Genomic DNA, 21,665 nt, shown 5'->3' with positions numbered 1-21,665 from the left:
AATCGCGTCCGGTGTGAACGCCACATTAGTGTAAGCACTAGGGATGTTAATGATTAATCGATGATCGATTAATTGTTGATAATACATTTAATCGATAAAACCTGTCGATCATCGATTAATCAGGGGCATGCGTGTGCATGCTGCTCAACCGCAAAACATGTACTGTAAATCAGACACAAGGAATAAAGCCGCACCATAGACTGTAAAAAGTCTGTAAAAAGACTAGAACTGAACGTCAATGTGGTTGGACACCCGTCAGACCTCCGTTCATCTTCAGACACAAATGAAGATATTTTAGTGTAAATCTGATGCTCTGAAAGGCCTCCATTGGCTCAATGCACTTTACACTCTCAAGACCCTTAAAAGGCACTAAAGACGTCGTTACAAAGTCCATCTCACTACAGTGGTTCTACAATAACTTTATGAATCGGCGAGAATAGTTTTTGTGCGCAAAAAAACCCTAAATAACGACTTATATAGTGATGACGATTTCAAAACACGGCATCATGAAGCTTCGAAGCGTTATGAATCAGTGAGTCGATTCAGCGGTTTGGAGCGTTATGAATCAGTGAGTCGAATCATGATTCGGATCGCGTGTCAAACCGCCAAACCGCTGAATCGACTCACTGATTCATAACGCTCCAAACCGCTGAATCGACTCACTGATTCATAACGCTCCAAACCGCTGATTCGACTCACTGATTCATAACGCTTCGAAGCTTCATGATGCCGTGTTTTGAAATCGTCATCACTATATAAGTCGTTATTTAGGGTTTTTTTGCGCACAAAAACTATTCTTGTCTTCATAAAGTTATTGTAGAACCACTGTAGTGAGATGGACTTTGTATCAACGTCTTTAGTGCCTTTTAAGGGTCTTGAGAGTGTAAAGTGCATTGAGCCAATGGAGGCCTTTCAGAGCATCAGATTTACACTAAAATATCTTCATTTGTGTCTGAAGATGAACGGAGGTCTGACGGGTGTCCAACCACATGAGGCTCAGTCATTAATGACAGAATTTTCATTTTTGGGTGAACTAACCCTTTAATGATTAATCGATGATCGATTAATTGTTGATAATACATTAAATCGATAAAACCTGTCGATCATCGATTAATCAGGGGCATGCGTGTGCATGCTGCTCAACCGCGAAACATGTACTGTAAATCAGACACAAGGAATAAAGCCGCACCATAGACTGTAAAAAGTCTGTTTAGACTGTTTGAACCATTTTACAGCTAGAGTGACACCTTAATCTTGACTACAAGTTTGCATGTACATTCGCAGCCTTTTGCTTTCTGCACATGTAAGTTGTAATATTGTGTTTATTCTGTGTGGGCCTATCTATAGCTGATTTTTTTTTCTCATATAGGATGCATCTGGTTAATAATGAATGCAGTAGTGAAGCGAGCCGGTGATCAGCTCCAACAGCAATGCACTTATACTAAACGTATAATGACTATGATTGGGACTGTCATGTTACATATCATAATAAAGAGAACAATATTGTAATACATCATTGTGAATTTACTGGGTCTAGTTGACGTTTTCAGCGCGTTGTTTGTTTCAGGAAGAGCGCGTCCACACATTCTGGAAGAGCGCGCATCTGAGGTGGGGTTGGTGACACGTTGACTTGTATTACTCATATTTGATTATTAAATAAGTAATTTAATTAAGTGATAAATCACATCGATTCATAGATCTCAACCCAATAGAGCATCTTTGGGATGTGGTGGAACGGGAGCTTCGTGCCCTGGATGTGCATCCCACAAATCTCCATCAACTGCAGATGCTCTCCTATCAATATGGGCCAACATTTCTAAAGAATGCTTTCAGCAGCTTGTTGAGTCAATGCCACGTAGAATTAAGGCAGTTCTGAAGGCGAAAGGGGGTCAAACACAGTATTAGTATGTGTTCCTAATAATCCTTTAGGTGAGTGTATATTCACCGCTAGGGCTGTCACTTTACATTCGAAAATCAACTGTACAATCGATCAGACCAACCAACACAAGTTTCGAAAACGAAAATAGGGAATCGATTTTAACCAAATATGTACACTATTATTTTTGAACGAATTAAACAAATAAAAAAGTTATTAACAGGTATTATTAATATGTTGAAATATGTTTTTAAAACTTGCATGAGGTCATATTGTGACAATGCTGTGTGCGTAGAAAAGAATGAGTGCTATTTCCTCCAGAATGGAGAGCAGCTTTCTCATTCCTCTCAGCGCCGCTCGCTCAACCCCAAATGCCCTTTGTGACATGCTGGAACAAATTTAGGTCTATCTGAAATAAATGGCTATAGGGCTGCCCCAACCAGGGCTTAAAAACGGAAAAAAATATCAATCGGTTCACTCCGAGCAGAATCGATATTTTAACGTTTCCGTTTTTGCGTTCCTCAATAAAAATTACTGTTCCGAGAACGGTTTGATTTGAAAAAATACCGGTTAATAACGTTATTTTAATTTAGCCTATACTTTAAACAAATATGTATAAATAGACTTATTTTCACTCAATAATAATATAACGCATGGTAATTAAACTTGAATATTTATTTCATAACATTTTTAAAACCACAACAGAAATACATGCATTAATTACAAAGCATAAACAGCGGAACAAATATTGACCTGTTTTAATGGAGTGTTAGACAATCGAAAGTGGCTCTTATGCCTAATTCTTTTCAGAAGAGTGATAACATTCTTTGTAACGTTACATAACTTTTTTTCAACACGACTTGTTTTAAAAAATGTATACATAAAGAATAAATAAACTGGATAACCATTAATGCACCGTCAACTGCTAATTTCAAAGCAAACACTGCACAACACTGCATCCCATAATCAAATTCAGTCAGCTAATAAAGCTTGATCATTTAATGCAATATAACATACCATTTAATACGAAGCATCAACCGTATAGAAAACGATACTCGGTTACTTAACGTAACCTCGGTTCTCTCTAGAAGAGGGAACGAGTATTGCGTAAGTTCCTTACGCTACGGGAAAGTATTCTTTCTTCGAGATTTCTGAAAAACCTAAAATTATCCTTAATTTTGTAACATTGTCAACGCAGTGCGGCAGCCTGGCAGACCATAGCAGGCTATTCCAGCGTGCTATTGGCTGCTCTGCTGGCAACTGCAGCAGCCTATCGGTGAGCCCGCGTGACGTGGCGACCAATGAGGGCGCTTCGCGCCCACCTGGCTTCATTTGCCTACAGGTGGGGCGTGGCCACGTGTATATAAGCAGGGCTCACGGGCTGCATATTCGGTTTTCGTACTTCTGAAGCGTAAAAACCCGCGGGGCGCACGGCAAGGAACGCAATACTCGTTCCCTCTTCTAGAGAGAACCGAGGTTACGTTAAGTAACCGAGTATCGTTCTCTTACGAGAGGTTCTCTCGTATTGCGTAAGTTCCTTACGCTACGGGAACATATTGTCAACGCCGTGCGCGCCTCGCATACAGCATATGTATCCCAGGGAACCGGGGACCATAACACTGCTCGGGCAGGGTGGCCGGTAAAGGAAACGGGCCACCACACATACAGACACTTCGTTTGAACTGACGGGTGGTTACAACGGGTGGTTACAACACCCTGCCTTATGAATGAGGGAACGGCACCTGCCGGTCGCCTTCAAATTCACCACACCTTGTCTCATGAATGAGGGAACGGAAAGGCCGGTCGCCTTCAAATTCACAATATCTTGTCATATGAGTGAGGTAACGGCACCGCCGGTCACCTTCAAACTCACAATAGCTCTTTTCGTAAATGAGGGAACGGTACCGCCGGTCTCCTTCAAATTTACATAAGCCTTGTACCGAACCTACTACCAGTATGTGAGCTATGTCTGCGCAGAATCACCGGGCAGAACCAACAGCCTTATTGAACTGATAACACTTTCGCCTGTAAGGCAGGAACTTCCAGATTGTAAAATCTCACGAACGTAGACGGGGAGGCCCAGCCTGCCGCCACGCAAATATCGTGGATGGAAATCCCTCTGGCCCAAGCCCACGAAGAGGCCATGCCTCTGGTGGAGTGTGCTCTGACACCTAGCGGGCACTGCAGGTGTTTGGAAGCATATGCAGTTGCAATCGCGTCCACTATCCACCTGGACAGGGTCTGTTTCGAGGAGGCGAGACCTTTAGCGCGCCCTCCAAACGAAACAAATAGCTGCTCAGAACGCCTGAAGGCGGCGGAGCGTGTGACATAAACCCTCAATGCCCTGACAGGGCAGAGGATATTGCCACCGTCCCCCTCGTCGGATGCTGGCAGAGCCGAGAGGGAGATAATCTGCGCCCTGAAAGGAGTGCCGATCGCTTTGGGGACATAACCATGCCTCGGTCTGAGAATGACCTTAGAGTCATTAGGACCGAACTCCATACACGTCGGGCTCACTGAGAGCGCGTGTAGATCCCCCACGCGTTTCACTGAAGCCAGAGCTATCAGGAACGCGGTTTTTAGCGAAAGGAACCTTGGTTCCACAGTCTCGAGCGGTTCAAAGGGATGAGCCTTCATGGCCTCTAGGACCAAGGCCAGATCCCAAATAGGAACCGATGGGAGCCGCGGGGGATTCATCCGTCTAGCTCCTCTGAGGAAACGGATGATGAGCTCGTTCCTTCCTAGCGTGCTGCCTAGCGTCGTCTGGGCGAACGCTGCTATAGCCGCTACATACACTTTGAGCGTGGAAGGGGACCTGCCCAGTTCCAAGAGCTCCTGGAGGAAGGAGAGCACCCGCTGGACCCCACATTGCTGCGGTTCCAATCCCTTGGAAGCACACCACTCAGTGAACACCGACCACTTAGAACTATATAACCGCCTCGTCGAGGGGGCTCTAGAGTGTGAGATCGTGTTCATAACCCCTTCGGGCAGGTCAACGGGTATCCGTTGGTCACCCATACATGCAGAGACCATCGCTCTGGATGGGGATGCCAAACTGACCCTCCTGCTTGAGAGAGGAGGTCTGCTCTCAGCGGAACTGGCCAGGGGGGTGAGTGCGACAGCTTCACCAGCTCTGGGTACCAAATCTGGTTCTCCCAGCGCGGCGCTATAAGGAGCACCGGGCGGCGCGTTTCCCTGATTTTCGCTATAACCTGGGTCAATAGGGAAATCGGCGGGAAAGCATACAGCGGGAGGCTGGGCCAAGGTTGGGACAGCGCATCCTCGCTTTTGGACAAGAACGTCGAGCAGCGGGCGTTCTCTTTTGTTGCAAAGAGGTCGAGCTCCGCTCTGCCGAATAGGCGCCATACCAGCTGGACTGTCTGGGGGTGCAGGGACCATTCTCCTGGGAGAATGAGGCCCCTGGACAGCTTGTCCGGGCCCACGTTGAGGTGGCCCGGAACGTGCGCCGCTCTCAGCGAGCGCAGCGAGCTGTGTGCCCACACGAGCAGGCGTTCCGTCAGATTGCCCAGACACCTGGACCTGACACCGCCCTGCCGGTTCACGTAGGACACCACCGTGGTATTGTCCGACCGGACCAACACATGGTGTCCCCGTATAAACGGGAGAAACTGCTTGAGCGCGTTCTCTACCGCTATCATCTCCAAACAGTTTATGTGTAGGAGTTTTTCTCCGCTCGACCAGAGGCCCGAGGCCGGTCTGCCCTCGAAAACGGCGCCCCAACCCGAGGTGGAGGCGTCCGTCGAGATGACTTTGCGGTGTGAGATGGCTCCCATTGTCACTCCCCGCTGGTACCAGTCGGCTACTAACCAGGGCTCTAGGGCTGCAACACAGCCCTGAGTCACTCTGATCCTGAAACCTCCGGCAGCCCAGGCTCTGTGAGGCACTCGGGCGTTTAACCAGCGTTGCAGCGGGCGCATGCGCATTAAGCCCAGCTGGAGCACAGCTGCAGCTGAGGCCATACGTCCCAGCATCCTCTGAAAAAGCTTGAGAGGTGCGATTTTGCCCGGCCGGAAGTACGCAGCCATGCGCCGAACTTGGCGCGTGCGTTGTGGTGACAGGCGGGCAGACATAGCCACAGTGTCCAGATTCAAACCCAGAAATGAGGTTGATTGCGTGGGCACTAGTGAGCTCTTGGTCCAGTTGACCGTGAACCCCAGGCTGTCCAAATGGCTGAGCAGCATTGCCCTGTGGGCGAGGAGCTCGGCCTCTGACTGCGCCAGGATGAGCCAGTCGTCCAAGTAGTTCAATATTCGCATCCCCCGGTTTCTCAGGGGAGCGAGGGCCGCGTCCATGCACTTCGTAAATGTACGGGGTGCTAGTGACAGGCCGAACGGAAGGACGGTGTATTGATAAGCCTGGCCGTCGAAGGCGAATCGTAAGAATGGCCTGTGACGCGGCGTTATCTTGATTTGAAAATATGCGTCTTTCAAATCTAGGGAAATTAGCCAGTCTCTCGGGCGAATATGCGCGAGGATCTGCTTGGTCGTAAGCATCTTGAACGATCTCCTCAAAAGAGCTTTGTTCAGACGCCTCAGATCCAGAATCGGTCTGAGCGACCCGTCCCTTTTTGGCACGAGAAAATATCGGCTGTAAAAGCCTGACTCGCTCATAGAATGGGGAACCGGTTCTATAGCCCCTTTGCACAGCAGCGTGGCTATCTCCGCTCGAAGTAGATGTGCTACTTCTTCGCTCACTCTCGTCTCTATACGCGCACAGAAACGCGGAGGGCGGCGAGCGAACTGCAGAGTGTAGCCGTGCTTCACTGTTCTCAGCACCCATTCTGATACACCTGGAATGGCTTCCCACGCTTTCGCGTGTGCCAAACAGGACAGAACGGCCTCTGGGCTCGAAACGCCGCGTTTCGCGGGTTTGACGGCCCGTATAAGAGGGGCGGGCGCGGTGCGCGCGCTCTCTGTGCTGTGGGCCAGCCGCTCGCTTTCGGTGGCTGGCCGCCTTACACACTGTGTCTCTACCGCTTTGAGCGGGGAATGTCTTGTGTGTGGCCCTACACTCATCGCTTCGGCCACCTTGGGCGGAAAACAAATGGTGTGTGGCGCGGCGCGTAGCGCCTGGGGCATAATGTTCGCGAAAATGTGTGAGCGCGTTTGAGCGGGCACAACTCTTACGCGTGGAACATGACCGGTTAAGAGTGGCTGTGTGACAGCGCGTGTGGTGGCTAGGCGTGGACGCCGACAAGCGGACACGTGACCTAACTCTAGCACTCGAGCGGCCGGAGGCCGCTTTATGTGAGTGGGGGACACGGGGTTTATTGTGCTTATGTGCAGGGGTGAACACAGAAAAGTGGGCACATTTACTGCATTTGAAACACATACGGCGTGAGCCGTGCAACCAGAAATAATGCAACTTTTGTGATTTCTCTGGTTCGCCGTAAAAACGGCGGTGGTTGACAGGCGAGAGGGCGTTTTTGCCGGCTCGTTGGCTGCGTGAAATTCCTCTGCAGCAGCCACAGTGGTGGGGGCTGACAGGAAAAAGAGTTTTGACGGTGGTTCGGCCGCAGCGGGACTTAACCGTCGTTTCTTGCCTCTGGCTAGGAGGACTTTGGAGGCTCGGACTTCAGCACGATCCTAGGCCGGGGGCCCCGAGGGGGAGGCGGCTTACCGTGGCTGGAAGAGCGCGATCTGGGGCGGCCGCTCGGTCTTCGCTGAGACGAAGGGGGCCGCGCTGGGCGCTGCATGGAGCTCGGTGCTGCTGGCTGGTCGCGAGGACGGCGAGCAACGGAGCTACCGCTGGCGCCTGGGCGTCGAGGCAGGAAGAGGTTCATGGCCTGCGTCGTCTTCTGTACTTCGGAGAAACGGTCGACGATCCCCTTGACCGCTGGTCCGAAGAGCCCAGATGGAGAGAGCGGGGCGTTTAAGAAGGCCGCGCGCTCTGTTTCTCGCATGTCCGCGAGCGTGAGCCAGAGGTGGCGCTCAGCTACCGTGAGGGAGGCCATGGAGCGTCCGAGGGCCTGTGCTGCGGTCTTGGTAGCGCGGAGGGAGAGATCCGTCGCGCTTCGCAAAGGAGATTGGCTTGGAGGATTTGCAGCACGGCCATAGAGTGCAGAGCAGACGCAGCTTGACCGGAGGCAGCGAAAGCGCGGCCGATCAGCGATGACGTCACTCTGCAGGCCTTAGACGGGAGGGCAGCCTTTGAGCGCCAACCAGAAGGCGGGCAAAGGTGCGCTGCGACCGCCTCTTCCACCGGAGGGATAGCGTTGTAGCCTTTCTCAGCCGCGCCGTCAACTTGTGAGAGCGTCGAAGAAGCCTGAGACGAGACCCTCGCGGAGAATGGCGCGTTCCAGGACTTCGCGAGCTCCTCGTGAAGCTCTGGCAGAAAGGGTGCAGTCCTGGCGGTGGGCGCACGGCGGCGACTGTTCAGGAAGCATCCGTCGAGCCGATTCGGCGCTGCCACCTTAGGCGGGGCCCATTCGAGGCCTAGCTGCTCGACAGCCCGGGTGAGAAGGCGCAACAGTTCGGCGTCCTCACCCGCTCGAGAGCGTCCGGAGGCTCGGACTGAAGAGGTCGCGGAAGACCATTCCTCGCTGTCGGAAGCCATGATGGAGCAGCTGTCGGCGCGTTCCGCGGCCGCATCCGCCTCATCCCCAGAGGCGGCAACAGAAATGGCGTCCTGGGGTGGGGGCGGGGAAGGCGAGAGTGAAGCGGGCGGGAAGGGTTCCGGCGAGCTTCTCTCGGCCAACTCCGGAGTCCGCTGCGAGCGGCGCTTTTTCCTGCGCGGCTTAGCAGAGACTGGAGGGATGTCATCTTCGAACTGATCGAGTCGAGCCCGCAGGGTCGACATCGTTAGTTCTTCGCACTCCGGGCATCCGCCGGCGAGAAGTGCGGCGGCGGCGTGATCACGGCCCAGGCAGAGAGCGCAGATCACAGGGCGGTCCCCGGAACTGAGCTGCGCGTGACACGAGCCGCAGGTGGAACGAGACATTTTTAGAAAAACGCTCGGCTCTTTTTGTGAAAGTGTGACGCAGCGGCGACAACACTGAGCAATAAAAGGATATAGGCTGCCGGATAGCAGAGCAGGCACGGATGGCTGAAGGTGGCGCGATGCTGCCGGCTTCTTCAGGCGCTGTCCTCTGCTTGCTCGTCTGCACGTTCAACGGCGGCGGGTTCCAGATCCAGCGATGCGAAGGGCTTCGCTGAAGAAAAGAAAATCGAATATGCAGCCCGTGAGCCCTGCTTATATACACGTGGCCACGCCCCACCTGTAGGCAAATGAAGCCAGGTGGGCGCGAAGCGCCCTCATTGGTCGCCACGTCACGCGGGCTCACCAATAGGCTGCTGCAGTTGCCAGCAGAGCAGCCAATGGCACGCTGGAATAGCCTGCTATGGTCTGCCAGGCTGCCGCACTGCGTTGACAATGTTACAAAATTAAGGATAATTTTGGGTTTTTCAGAAATCTCGAAGAAAGAATACTTTCCCGTAGCGTAAGGAACTTACGCAATACGAGAGAACCTCTCGTAAGAGAACATTGACCTGTCCTGTATTGGCTATAGGAAAGACTATAGGAAAAATGTTTGATAGATGCTATAGCCTACTTGGATAGGCTTAAACGGAATCTATAAACTAGCATAAATCAGTCTATTTGAGCTTAAAGTCCGAACTGCTTATTTAAACGTTCGAAAAGAATGTCCTCCAATACCAGCACATTCATTGTAGACCTCAGCGGGGAAAGAAATGTACTTGAGGCGTGTAAATGCGCGCTCACACTGACTTGTGTTACCGGTAGATTCACAGATGACATTTCACTCACGCTTGATCCGTCACATCACATGCTGTACTACTCTATTCATGATTGGTCACTGCCAAATAAAATATTAAAAGAACGATAAAATAACGTTATTAACCGGTTAATGGTCATTTCAAATTAACGTTTCTGTTCAGAACGATTCAAATTGATTTTGATTTCGTTTTCGTTTTTGTTCCTCTTAAAATTTCGTTCCTTTCCGGTTTTCGTTTTCGTTCCTTGAACCGGTTCGGAGCCCTGGCCCCAACTAAAGCTTTTTTCCTAGTAGGGTATTTGTTCATTTAAGCCGTTGTTCACGCGGAGCCAGCGCCTCCATGACATTGTATGCATCAGTAACGCTCGCATAGCCTAAGTGTTACGTTCAATAAAAAAACACATGGCCTGTTCGCAAGCTAAGTTCATTCAAAGTTTCATTTTGAACAGTTGAATAATTACGTTAAATTATTATCCACACGAACTTCACATTCAGTGTAGGCTAGTACATTTTTAAGCTTGATTTTCAACCTCTTTTCATGGGCTACAATTTTATTGTTGTTGTTGTGGAATTTATAATCGTAAACACAGCCATGTTAAAGCCTGTAGCGAATGTTTTTCTTTGACGTTATGGCAGTCTGCTCTGCTTAATGTTTTTTTTCCCAGAATTTGTTTGTCATTGTGCACAAAATAAATCATCAGAAATATTGCTGACTTGTGCGTCTCAAGCGCCATCTTTACTTTCATCCTAATGCCCGTTAGTTGTCCGTGGATTGCCGTAGGGTATATTTAGCGTTGAAAATGAAAACGTCATTTAAAATCGATTTTAGAATCGATTCAATGAACACTTGTGTCTCAAAAATCGAACAGGATTTTTTTTACAAAAGTGACAGCCCTATTCACCGCTCTATTTATTAAGTGTTAGTCAGTCGCATTGTACCGCCATTGTATTGAATTCACCCAATCCGACATTCATTAATAATCTCCAGAGAAAAGCTGAAAGTCATACAGGTTTGAAACAACATAAAGTTTGAAGTAAATGCCCTGTGAAATGAATCCCTTTAACATGGAGTCAAATCAAACCATCAGACCTAAAAGGTTTAGAACTGAACGTCCAGCTCAATATACAGCTCCCAGAAAAACTAGAAGCCTTACACAAATAAAAAATCATTAGTGTAGAGTTTGAGATTCCATGTCAAGGTCTTTCCTGGAGCCAAACGCTGGGCAGATGCCACAGAAAACACACACAACTAAACCAGGGTTTCTGAAAGCAGCGTGAATATTGACTCTTTAAATCAAACTTAGTCTGACAGTGTCGGCTTGTAGGTCGTTTTTGGTTTGACATGCAAACCAACAGCGCCAAGCTGGAATGAGTTCAGTGATGAGCAGGCCAGATATTCACATGCTGTCATATAGACATTATATTAAATACAAAATAAAAACTGATTCAAAATATCAATAAAAATGCAATAGTATCTCATAGAGCATCCAGAACCAGAACTATCCAGTGCCTTTAATCACTTTAATGACAGCTTGACCTCAATGCCTCGACACCGGACGCTAGTCGCTCTAATGCCACATGACAAAACAGGCTAGGTCGCCAGATTAGCATGATTGAGCCCATCAGCCACCAGACGCCGCACTCACATGTAGGATTCCCGCTCGCCGGATCGTTCTAATTGAATTCTCCTTTTGAGTTTCATTTTCAGCTCTGTAATCTCATTGGTCACAGTAAGGGGATCCGGCTGCGTGCGGGTTTTACCCACGTATGGCAGGACGTAAACCATTTATGTGCAAAACGAGCAACAAATCAAAAGATTCACCTGCTTGAGCGTCCACAAACTCGAGCGAATCTGAACGAGTCAAGCAGGGAAACGTCTGCAAAACTGATCCTGAATACAAATATGGCTTTAACAGCAGCACCAGTGCTCTTGAGACTTCATTACATACTCCATTAAAGAGGGCGGGGCAACCTGTCACTCACATGAGATCCACCTAGGGCTGCAACGACGCGTCGACATCGTCGATGACGTCGACAACGAAAATACGTCGACGTGCGTGAAATGCGTCGACGCGTCTGCGGCACATTATTTACGTTCTAGAATGGAACAGCAGATCTAGAATAATGGCAGCTTCTGCTCCTGGGCATAGTGAAAATGATAATTTATCATATAAAGCCAGACCGCGACATTCAAAAGTGTGGGAGTACTTTAAACAGAAGCCGAGTAAAACTGTGCTTTGTTCGCTCTGTAACGCCGGTTTCACACTGCGCGCGGTGGCAGAGCAGAAGCTGTGTGTGTGTGTGTGTGTGTGTGTGGAGAGCGGGAGCTTTCACACTGCCAATCAGTGTTGCCAAGTCCGCGTTTTTTTCCGCGGAATTGGGCTACTTCTACACTGTTGCCGCGGGCTGTGTCTCATGTCCGCGGGTTGAAGCAAAAAAACACACATATTTAACCCCCCGAACGCGATGTTTGCCAGAGAACCTCCCCGAAACGCGATTGGGCTTGTTTTGGGCTAGTTTTGAGTAACGAATGGGTGGGTTTTGTTGTGAAAACCTGGCAACCCTTCCAGTGTTCTCTCGCGCAGCTGAACCGTGGCGCGTGTATTGCAACAAACGGTCACATTTTCCGGGGTTCTTCTCCGACCCCAGTACGTCTCGTGCTTTTATTTATTATGGGCTGCATATATCTGCTGTTAATGCGACCTGGTTCCCCTCTGTCCCAAACACATATGCATAATAACATGCTGTATATAGGTAGTTTGCACGATTAAAGTAACATTAAAGTTAAGATGTGCCTCTAGCTTTAATCATTTAAATGTGTCTTTGAAGTTTGGGCAAAAACTTCTGGCAGCTTTAGTCGTTGTTTATGCACATGTATCTTCAAAATAGACGACTAGTTATACTATATTAAAACTATGCTGAAAGCTCCTTTATGTGAACCTTTTGCAGATAAATACAGGTGCATTTTCGTTTACTATTGACACAAATCAATAAGTAAATCATACTCAACTACTATAGTAAACAACTTTTCCTAATTAGGCCTACTCTGTATACATTTTATGATGAATAGTATCATTATATATTATGTTTAAAAAGCTTCTTGTGTTCATATATTTCATTATAAAATGGCATACTATGTACACTACCCTTCCTGAAATACAATTAATATTGTCATCATTCATTGATTTCATGTTAAAATAATATACAAATTCACTACCCTCTTTGAAATACAATAATCAGTAAAAAAGAATAATAAGATTAATCCGGAAAAATAATCGTTAGATTAGTCGACTAATCGAAAAAATAATCGTTAGATTAGTCGATAGAAAAAATAATCGTTAGTTGCAGCTCTAGATCCACCAATAGCAAACCACAACCATCCAATCGCCCTACATTTGTTCTTGTTTGAGAAGCAATTAACTCGGATATACGTCACAATTAGGGGTGGGAATCTTAAGGCACTTCACGATTCGATCCGATTCTGGGAGTAACGATCCGATTCCCAAAACGATTCTTAACATACATTTTTGGTAACTAATTATCCTGCTGTGCAAATACATCAACTTTACATTTTAACCAAAATTGGAGCTAATATGTGTTTTGTTTATAGTTAGAACATCTGTTTGACAGTATTGCCATATTAAAAATGATTATGAAGATTTCTTTTAATACTTTTATTTTTTGAACAAAGTTATATTCAAGATTAACAAGCTCTACATAGTAAGCCATACAATTGCAGTTCTCAATTTACAACTAAGTGTGACATTCTTTTAGTTTCTTTAGAACATTTGAACAAAACAATTTCTTTAAAGCAAAAAAAAAAGTTTCCTTTGGTTAGAGCCACAAAATGATCTTTAAAACATAGGCTAATGCAGAAGAAAAACAACTTTAGCGCTCGCTGAGAAGCCAAATTCAGTGTGTGCGCATAACATCTCACATGAGAAAACCTGCCGAGCTGCAACAGTCATGGAGACATTTAATCACTCACCAAAAGGAAGTCTTTGTTCATTCGTTTGAAACATTGTGCAGTAGTTCAGCAATATTCGATAAGTCATTCCAAAAATTATGCCACGGATGTTGGTTGGTTTATGTCCTGGCCACCGCATCGGAGACACAGGAGTGTAACACTGTAAAAAATGCTTTTCTTACTTAGTATTTTGGTCTTGTTTTCAGTCCAAATATCTAAAAAATCTTACAGTAAGAAGCATTTACTAGACAAGCAGAAGTTTTGTCTTGTTTTGGGGGAAAATAACTCAAAATTAAGTGAGCCAAATCTTAATTCAAACAGAAAACAAGATTATTTTGCTTACCCCATTGGCAGATTATTTTGCTTATTTTAAGCATAAACTCCCTTAATTTTGAGTTATTTTCCCCCAAAATAAGACAAAAACTTTTCCTTGTCTAGTAAATGCTTCTTAATGTAAGATTTTTTAGATATTTGGACTGAAAACAAGACCAAAATACTAAGTAAGAAAAGCATTTTTTGCAGTGTATTAAGCATGAATGGCAAGGAAAGCGTCGTATAGCCTAACTTGAGCACCACTTTGTTATTTTGGCTCAGAATTTCGTTTGTTGGAAATATGAACTTAATTTAGAAATGCTTTTGAAATGAAAAACTTTGCATTTAATAGGCAAAATACATTTTTGAAATGGGGAGGCCATTTTATCTTAAACGAAGCCAATTCACCAGCATACAAACGTTCGCCTATCAACAGGTTTTTCTGTTTGTGGTGAAGTGGCCGTTTGAATTGAACACAGAATCGATTCTGAATTTTTGAGAATCGATTCTGAATCGTTGGATAACGAATCGCGATGCATCGACCTTTTCTCCCACCCCTAGTCACAATAGAGTTGAATAGACACAATGCCGACCCTAAAGGGTCCATAACACACACAGTTTAATCTCATGTTAGTCTTGAGTATCTGTAGAGTAGTGTTGATCCTTCATATCTCCCAAGAGTCTTTAGTTTATCATATTTATAAAAGACAGACACACTGTACCGATTCTTTCTGAAAACAGCCGAGTCTGTGCAGGCGTGCAGTGGGCGGAGCTAAAGACACACACACACACACACACACACACACACACACACATCATGGCATTATTCCTGGATTACTCTCGATTCACTACACATTGGTGTTGTTCACATTATATGCACTTACGCGCCGATTGCCACATTTGATCAGTTTCACTCACCGCCTGCGGTTTCCACTCATGACCGGGAACAGACACACACACACACACACACACATACACTCACACACACACTCACTAACCGCCTGCGATTTCCATGACCGGGAACAAACACACACACTTGCAGAACTCCAGAAACACAAACTGCATCCACTGCTCCCTTAACGCTGGGTTATTGTGAAGCTGAACAAGGTGATCTTTCCCTCTCACACACACACACACACACACACACACACACACACACACACACACACTTCTTTAGTGATATTGTTGATCTTGTGTCTAAAAACACAACGCCAGCGCCGCCAACGGCTCCCATAACACGAATGAAGCTTGTTGATGTGTGTGTGTGCGCCTGTGTGTGTGTGCTCATCCGGGAGAAGTGCCCATATAAGGAGTTCCACCCTTTATGACATCACACAGGGCCATACTTGAAAAAAACTTGTTTGAATCCTGAAGAAGTGTATTGGGCACAGAAATACTCCATCATACGTCCAACTCATGATTTGAAATATTGGCCATGTTTATCACGGGAATCAACTCTTGAACAGTGTCAATAATGCAGAATTAGACCTCCCCCTTTAAACCCACCGAAAGGTAAGCTGGTGTCTCACCTGGCATAACTGTTTCCGGGCGGAACGGCCTCTTGGAAGAACTGGAACTGGTAGAGGTAGAGCATGATGAGGTGTCCGGCGCTGAAGATGGCCATGAGGACGCACAGACAGCTGAAGAGGAGCGGGTCGAAGGTGCGGCAGAAAGACCACCAGGTGCACAGGCCCAGGAAGGTGAAGAAATACACGGTGGAGGTCAAAGACGGCAGCATCATGCCTGAGAGAAGAGAGAAGGCAAAGGAAAACCATTTGCAGTGTGTCCTAACCAGACATGATGTGATAGCGAGTACCAGATGCAACAATCAATCAAAAATCACAGCCAATCAGAAGAGTGTGTGGGCGGAGTTAGGGCTGTAACCAGTGTTGGGGGTAAACTTGAGTTACGTAATAATATTACTTTTCCCAAGTAACTAGTAAAGTAACGCATTACTATTCAAATTTACAACAAAATATCTGAGTTATTTTTTCACATTAATTTGACTGACAGCTCTCCTGCCCCCATGTTGAGAATAATAAGTGCAGAGGCGTGTGTGTGTGTGTGTGTGTGTGTGTGTGTACATGAGGGTTATTGTAGTTCTAGACTAAATGTGAGCATTTATTTATCTCACTTGCACAATAAAGATTCTGTCCTTCTCAAAATGAATAAAATCTGTCAATGCAAAATTAGAATACTATGCAAACCTCCAATAATTAAATGTTAAACAAAACAACTATTTTTATGCATAATCTACCTTTATATTTAATTGACCAATGTCTTGCTGCTGACCTTTGATGATGAAAATTACTAGATTTTTTGTTTTTTATTGGTAAAACTTTTTTCTCCTGCGTCCTCTTCTCCATTATCCAGAGCTGCGCCCTCTACTGTTCATGAGGGAATTTGCATTTTTACCTCAGCCTTGGGGTTATTATTTCAATTTTGGTATGAAGAGGTCTTTACAAAAATATAACTTTTTTGTTATAAAAAACAAAACAAAGACAAGCCTAGCCCTGGTGAGAAAAAGTAACGCAAAAGTAACGCAATGCATTACTTTTCTTAAAAAGTAACTAAGTAACTCAATTAGTTACTTTTTAAGGGAGTAACGCAATATTGTAATGCATTACTTATCAAAGTAACTTTCCCCAACACTGGCTGTAACAATTTGACCTAAAATCTAAATCTCGATTAATTGAACATTTTACTTCGATTACGATTAATGAACGATTATTTAACTTTTTTTTTCTTTCCTTTTTTTTGCCCTCATAGTTCACTGATAAGCTTTGTACCGTAAATATGTTCAACAATTATTTTTTTCTAACAAAAAAGTGCATTTCTTGTTGATTTTAAAATGCTTGAAGGAAACTTTCAGCAGTTATTGTCTATGGGTCGTAACATTTCTTACAGATTTCTGTTTAACTGTTACATCAGATACAGATAAATTAGCACAGTAGGTCTACATTACATTTATTTGAATGCATTAATGAGCGAGTGATTGTGTGTGTGAATTAGCGCCTCTATTGATTATGAAGCTGTGGTGTGTAGTTACTTCAAAGGTAGACAAATCTTTGCTATAACGGTTGAGTTTCTAAGCTACTTTAGTGATAAACCACAGGGCAGTGTCCATTAGGGATGCAACAATACCGTTAGTCCACGGTTCAATACATACCTCGGTTTTTAACCACGGTTTTCGGTTCGGTTCGGTTCTGATGGCTTGTCACATACATTTTTTGTTATTCTATTCTAAGGCGATAGGAACAGCAAGAGGTTAAAGAGAAAAAATATTTTTTTTTATTGCAATACTCTTTCTTTATTTTACTTAAAATAATTGAAAAACCTTACTTAAACTTAAAACTTTCCTAAAAAAAAAAACCTTGTACAGCAGCATTTAAGTATGAAATTGAATGAATGAATGTAAAAATAAAACACTACATAGACTTAACTATAAAATATACATTGATTCTTAGCTACTGTATTAGTTTTTCAGTCAAGAGCAGTGAGTGATTTTCTCTGTCTTTTGTTGTTGTATTAACATTAAAGGGATATTTCACTCAAAAATGAAATAAATACAGGTTTGGAACAATATTAGAGTGAGTAAATAATGACATTATTTTAGAGGTGAACTGTCGCTTTAAGGACCGCGGGTTCACTACTGCGCTGTTGTCAATTTAAGACCTGCACGCATCTATTGTACAGACACGATTGCGATTTTACTTTCACTTTAGACATAACGACTGTGTTTATGTTAACCTTGTGTGTATTTGACAGTATTAGCGCAGTAAGACGACTACTTAGTCCAGTAATCACGTGTTTGACAGGCGTTTAGTGCGCGCGCTCGGAAAAGCGCATGTTTAAAACCGCGCACGCAAATGAAACCGGCAAGGCTTTAAAACACATGCAAATAATGAACTTTGGTGATTGTGAATAACTCTAGTGTTCTGTGAGTATAACTCTAACACTAACGTGTGATGTGATTGTATGTCGCGTTGTTCAGTATTGGGATGGAGGCAAATGATAGAATTTGTAGAAAAATAATTAATTAAATGCGAAACCGAAAAAAAACGCAATTCACAAGTGCGTATTGAACCGTGAATGCCGTACCAAACGGTTCAATATTATATTGAGAATTGTGGCATCCCTAGTGGCGATAATGAGTTTCTGCGCGCGATCTTCACGCAATGTGTGATCTACTATCTGTCTGAGCGTTCGTGTGTCACAATATCAGCGCAGTAGCTCAATATAATGACACGCATCCGATGGTCTTAAAACGGTTCAATGTTCAAACGGGCATTAAAACACATACAATTGACAAAGTTTTGTGAGGACGCAAGTGAAAGTGATCTGGCTTCAGGGCGTCTGTGTGCATGTAGCACCGCATATAAGAACAACGACTAACTTATCTCTATAAACTGTGTAAAACATGCAATTACCATAGTAATTCTGAGCATCCAGATTCTATAAGTAAGGAATAATTGACGACGGGCCGTTGAATTATTAAATAATGCACACCCGTGATATGAGGGAAAAGCACCCGTATTAGAATTTCAGACAGTTGTGGGCTGTAAAGACATTTGAAATAACTGAAATCATTTGGCAAAGTGATATGGAACTGAAATTGATAAATATTACACTGCTTTAAATCAAATCAATACTTTATGTCCCCGTCATCATTTATGTGGTAACAATCTGTGTAATAAGTTATGAGACTACATTATCCCTTATATGTTTATATTGTTTTGGCCTTGCTAGTTTGTCTAGGCTCAAAACTGCTTGATAGGAATTGTACGCTAAATATTTAAACTCAAATCAATATTTTGTGTCTCGTTATTTACTAATGCGTCGGGTTTATTTTGCGATAACAACTGAATGGATGTACATGATCCCTTACATATTTCTTTATGTTTGAGCTTTGGGATATAACAACACACTTGAGCTGTTATTCATCTTCAGCTTATAAATGAATGCTGTGTATTGATCGAATGTGGTGAGTGATGTCGGTCTCAACACTACCTACCTGTGAGGCCCAATAATATGGTTACGACTACTTTTCCTGCAGTGGTAATCAGATTGCCAACGATCTCCTTGAGTTTGGACGCCACGTCTGCTATTTGCCGCAGGATCCTCATTTTGGTGCTTTCTTCGACATCGCCCTCCTCGAGTTCTGCATCCTCTGCGTCCACTTCCTCCTCCTCCTCCTCCTCTTCCTCCTCAGGAAGCGCACAGTCTTCATCGCCCAGCTCAAAGTCTTCGAACAGCAGCTCATCCTCAAGCTCCTGCTTCTCACTTTTCTTGTCTTCCTCTTCATCCTCCTTTTCCTGAAAACATGACAATGGTTGTTACAGGAAAGTAATTCTACCTGAATACAAAGGTTATGGGTAGACAGTTAGATGTAATCTAAAGAAACGCCACTTTTATAAGGCATTTAAGTGTGGTTGCGATATATATATATATATATATATATATATATATACATATAAACTGGTCTTATATATTCATAGGACATTTTAACTTGTATAAACTGCTTGGATTGGTCAGAAAGGACCCTATTATAGTGGGACACTGTTGTACCAAACTGTGTCATGAACCAGACGCTGATTAAAATCCCACTGGTATCTCACTGATGAGGTCATGTGACATCATCACTCACTTCCTTTTCACAACGCTACCGGCGCAAAGAAAATAAACATGGGGAAAAAACGTGAGAATGAATGTAGTTTTCCCCAGAAAGAATTTGAAGTTGAATCCACTGCTGTGGTAATTTATGGCAAAAGCCGGGATTATTCCAGGATTCTTTATAAAAGGCATTAGAGAGTGATCATAATGAAGTTAACACTGGCTAAATGAATCCAGAAAGACTAACAGGAGGAAGGTCTGTAGGCTTGATCTAGTCCTGTTGAGGCCGCACGCTCAAGGAAATATGAGGGAAAAGCTCTTTATTCCTCCTTCAGGACAATTCAAACCAGGGGTTTTTTAGAAGAAAGTGATTGTTTTATATATATATAAACTATATAGACATATTTTAGAAAAATATAAAAGTTATAATAATGACAAACAACAAAACCACAAACTTTAACTAAAATTAAAAATATAAAAAATGAACACTAATTCAAAATATTAATAAAACTATAATAGTCTAATGATACGGATTGATCTACTAAAATTATACTAAAATAACAATGGCTTTTATGTATGATTGTTGATTATTGTATAAAAAAATAAAATAAAATAAAAAGCAGCAATACCTTGTGTAAAATAAAAGGATGAATAAATCAATAAATCAATAAATAGAAATCACATGATTTAGAGTCCATAAGTGTGAGCAAGAGTAACTCATTCTTGGCTTAGCATATATCACTTTTTAAAAATATGTCAAATGTAATGTTAAAGGGGCTATATGCGTTTTTCTGAAATTTAAACTCGCGACTGACACTTGTGGCCAAAAAACAGAACTGCTCTTATTTTCTGCTCGCTCTCGCAGTGGTGGTGACGTCACATCCGCAGACAGCGCGGGAAAAAACGACCCGCCAGAAAATAGGAAAAATAGGATACAGGCGTATAGGTGCACCCACTGTGAGCGGACAAGGTGTCAGTATGCTCATCAGGAGATGTTTGAGTCATAAATGGTAAAATAAAAAGGCTATTGTTACGTTTATTTTGGGGAAAAAGTTGCATATAGCCCCTTTAAGTATTATTATAAAATAAATTAAATTAAATAAAAATCTTTTTTAAATGAATACAATAAAAAAATATATATATATATATATATAAAATCAAAATTAATAAATAAATAAATAAATACAATAAAAAATACAATAAAATTACATTAAAAAAAACTAAGAATTCGATAAAAAATTAATTAAATTAATAAATAAAATAAATAAATTAAAATAAAATAAATTAAAATAAATTGAATAATAATAAAAACAAATTAAATGATTTTTTTTTTTTTTTAAATCACATGATTTAGAGTCCCTAAGTGTGAGCTAGAGTAACTCATTCTTGGCTTAGCAAATATCACTTTTAAAAATATGTCAAATGTATTGTTAAGTATTATTATAAAATAAATTAAATTAATTAAAAATCTTTTTTAAATTTAAACATTTACAAAATAAAATACATTTAAAATAAATTAATAAATACATTTAAAAAAAATAAAATGCAATAAAATTACATTAAATTAACTAAAAAATAATAATAATAAATTAAATAAAAAAATAAATTAAATTAATAAATAAAATAAATAAAAATAAAATAAATTAAATAATAATAAAAATAAATTCAATTCAATTAAATTCAATTAAAAAAAAAAAAAAATCACATGATTTAGAGTCCCTAAGTCTGAGCAAGAGTAACTCATTCTTGGCTTAGCAAATATCACTTTTAAAAAATCTATGAAATGTAATGTTAAGTATTATGTAGGTTAAAGGTTGGTGGTTCAATCCCTGGTTCCCCCTGACCCAGTGTGGAGGTCCATGAGCCGAACCCCAGCATGAGCTGATGGAGCCTTTAATGGCTGACACCACCATCAGTGTGTGAATGGGTGAATGTGAGGCAATGTGTAAAGCGCTTTGGATGGCCATGGGTCTGTTGAACGCGCTATATAAATGCAGTCCATTTACTTTATTTTATTCAAGTGTTGCTAAAACTATTTCAAAATCACTATCGATCTACCAACAACCCAAAAATTCAGATTTCAAACTTTTCCTGACCAGTCACAAACAGTGACGACACATTTTGTTGATTATTGTTGTTTTATT

At 43.2% G+C, this 21,665-nt stretch overlaps 2 protein-coding genes across 4 annotated transcripts in view; both read right to left on the bottom strand.

Moving 5' to 3' along the window:
- Positions 1–21,665, bottom strand: part of impa2 (inositol monophosphatase 2) — a 246,568-nt gene that overhangs the window by 42,041 nt on the left and 182,862 nt on the right. The window lies entirely within an intron of this gene.
- The window catches only part of piezo2a (piezo-type mechanosensitive ion channel component 2a), a 333,058-nt gene that overhangs the window by 151,701 nt on the left and 159,692 nt on the right, over positions 1–21,665 (bottom strand). For all 3 annotated transcript variants that reach the window (XM_079805932.1, XM_079805930.1, XM_079805931.1), the window contains 2 exons: positions 18,923–19,223; positions 15,438–15,651 (listed from right to left, as the gene is read on the bottom strand). In XM_079805932.1, coding sequence (XP_079662058.1) covers positions 15,438–15,651; positions 18,923–19,223 — 515 coding nt within the window. The remainder of the gene's footprint in view (positions 1–15,437; positions 15,652–18,922; positions 19,224–21,665) is intronic.

Source organism: Gobio gobio (assembly GCF_949357685.1).
Source record: "Gobio gobio genome assembly, chromosome: 23".
Taxonomy (NCBI): Eukaryota; Metazoa; Chordata; class Actinopteri; order Cypriniformes; family Gobionidae; genus Gobio; species Gobio gobio.
The sequence above is the reverse complement of the archived record's forward strand: the minus strand, read 5'-3'. Positions and strand labels throughout refer to the sequence as shown.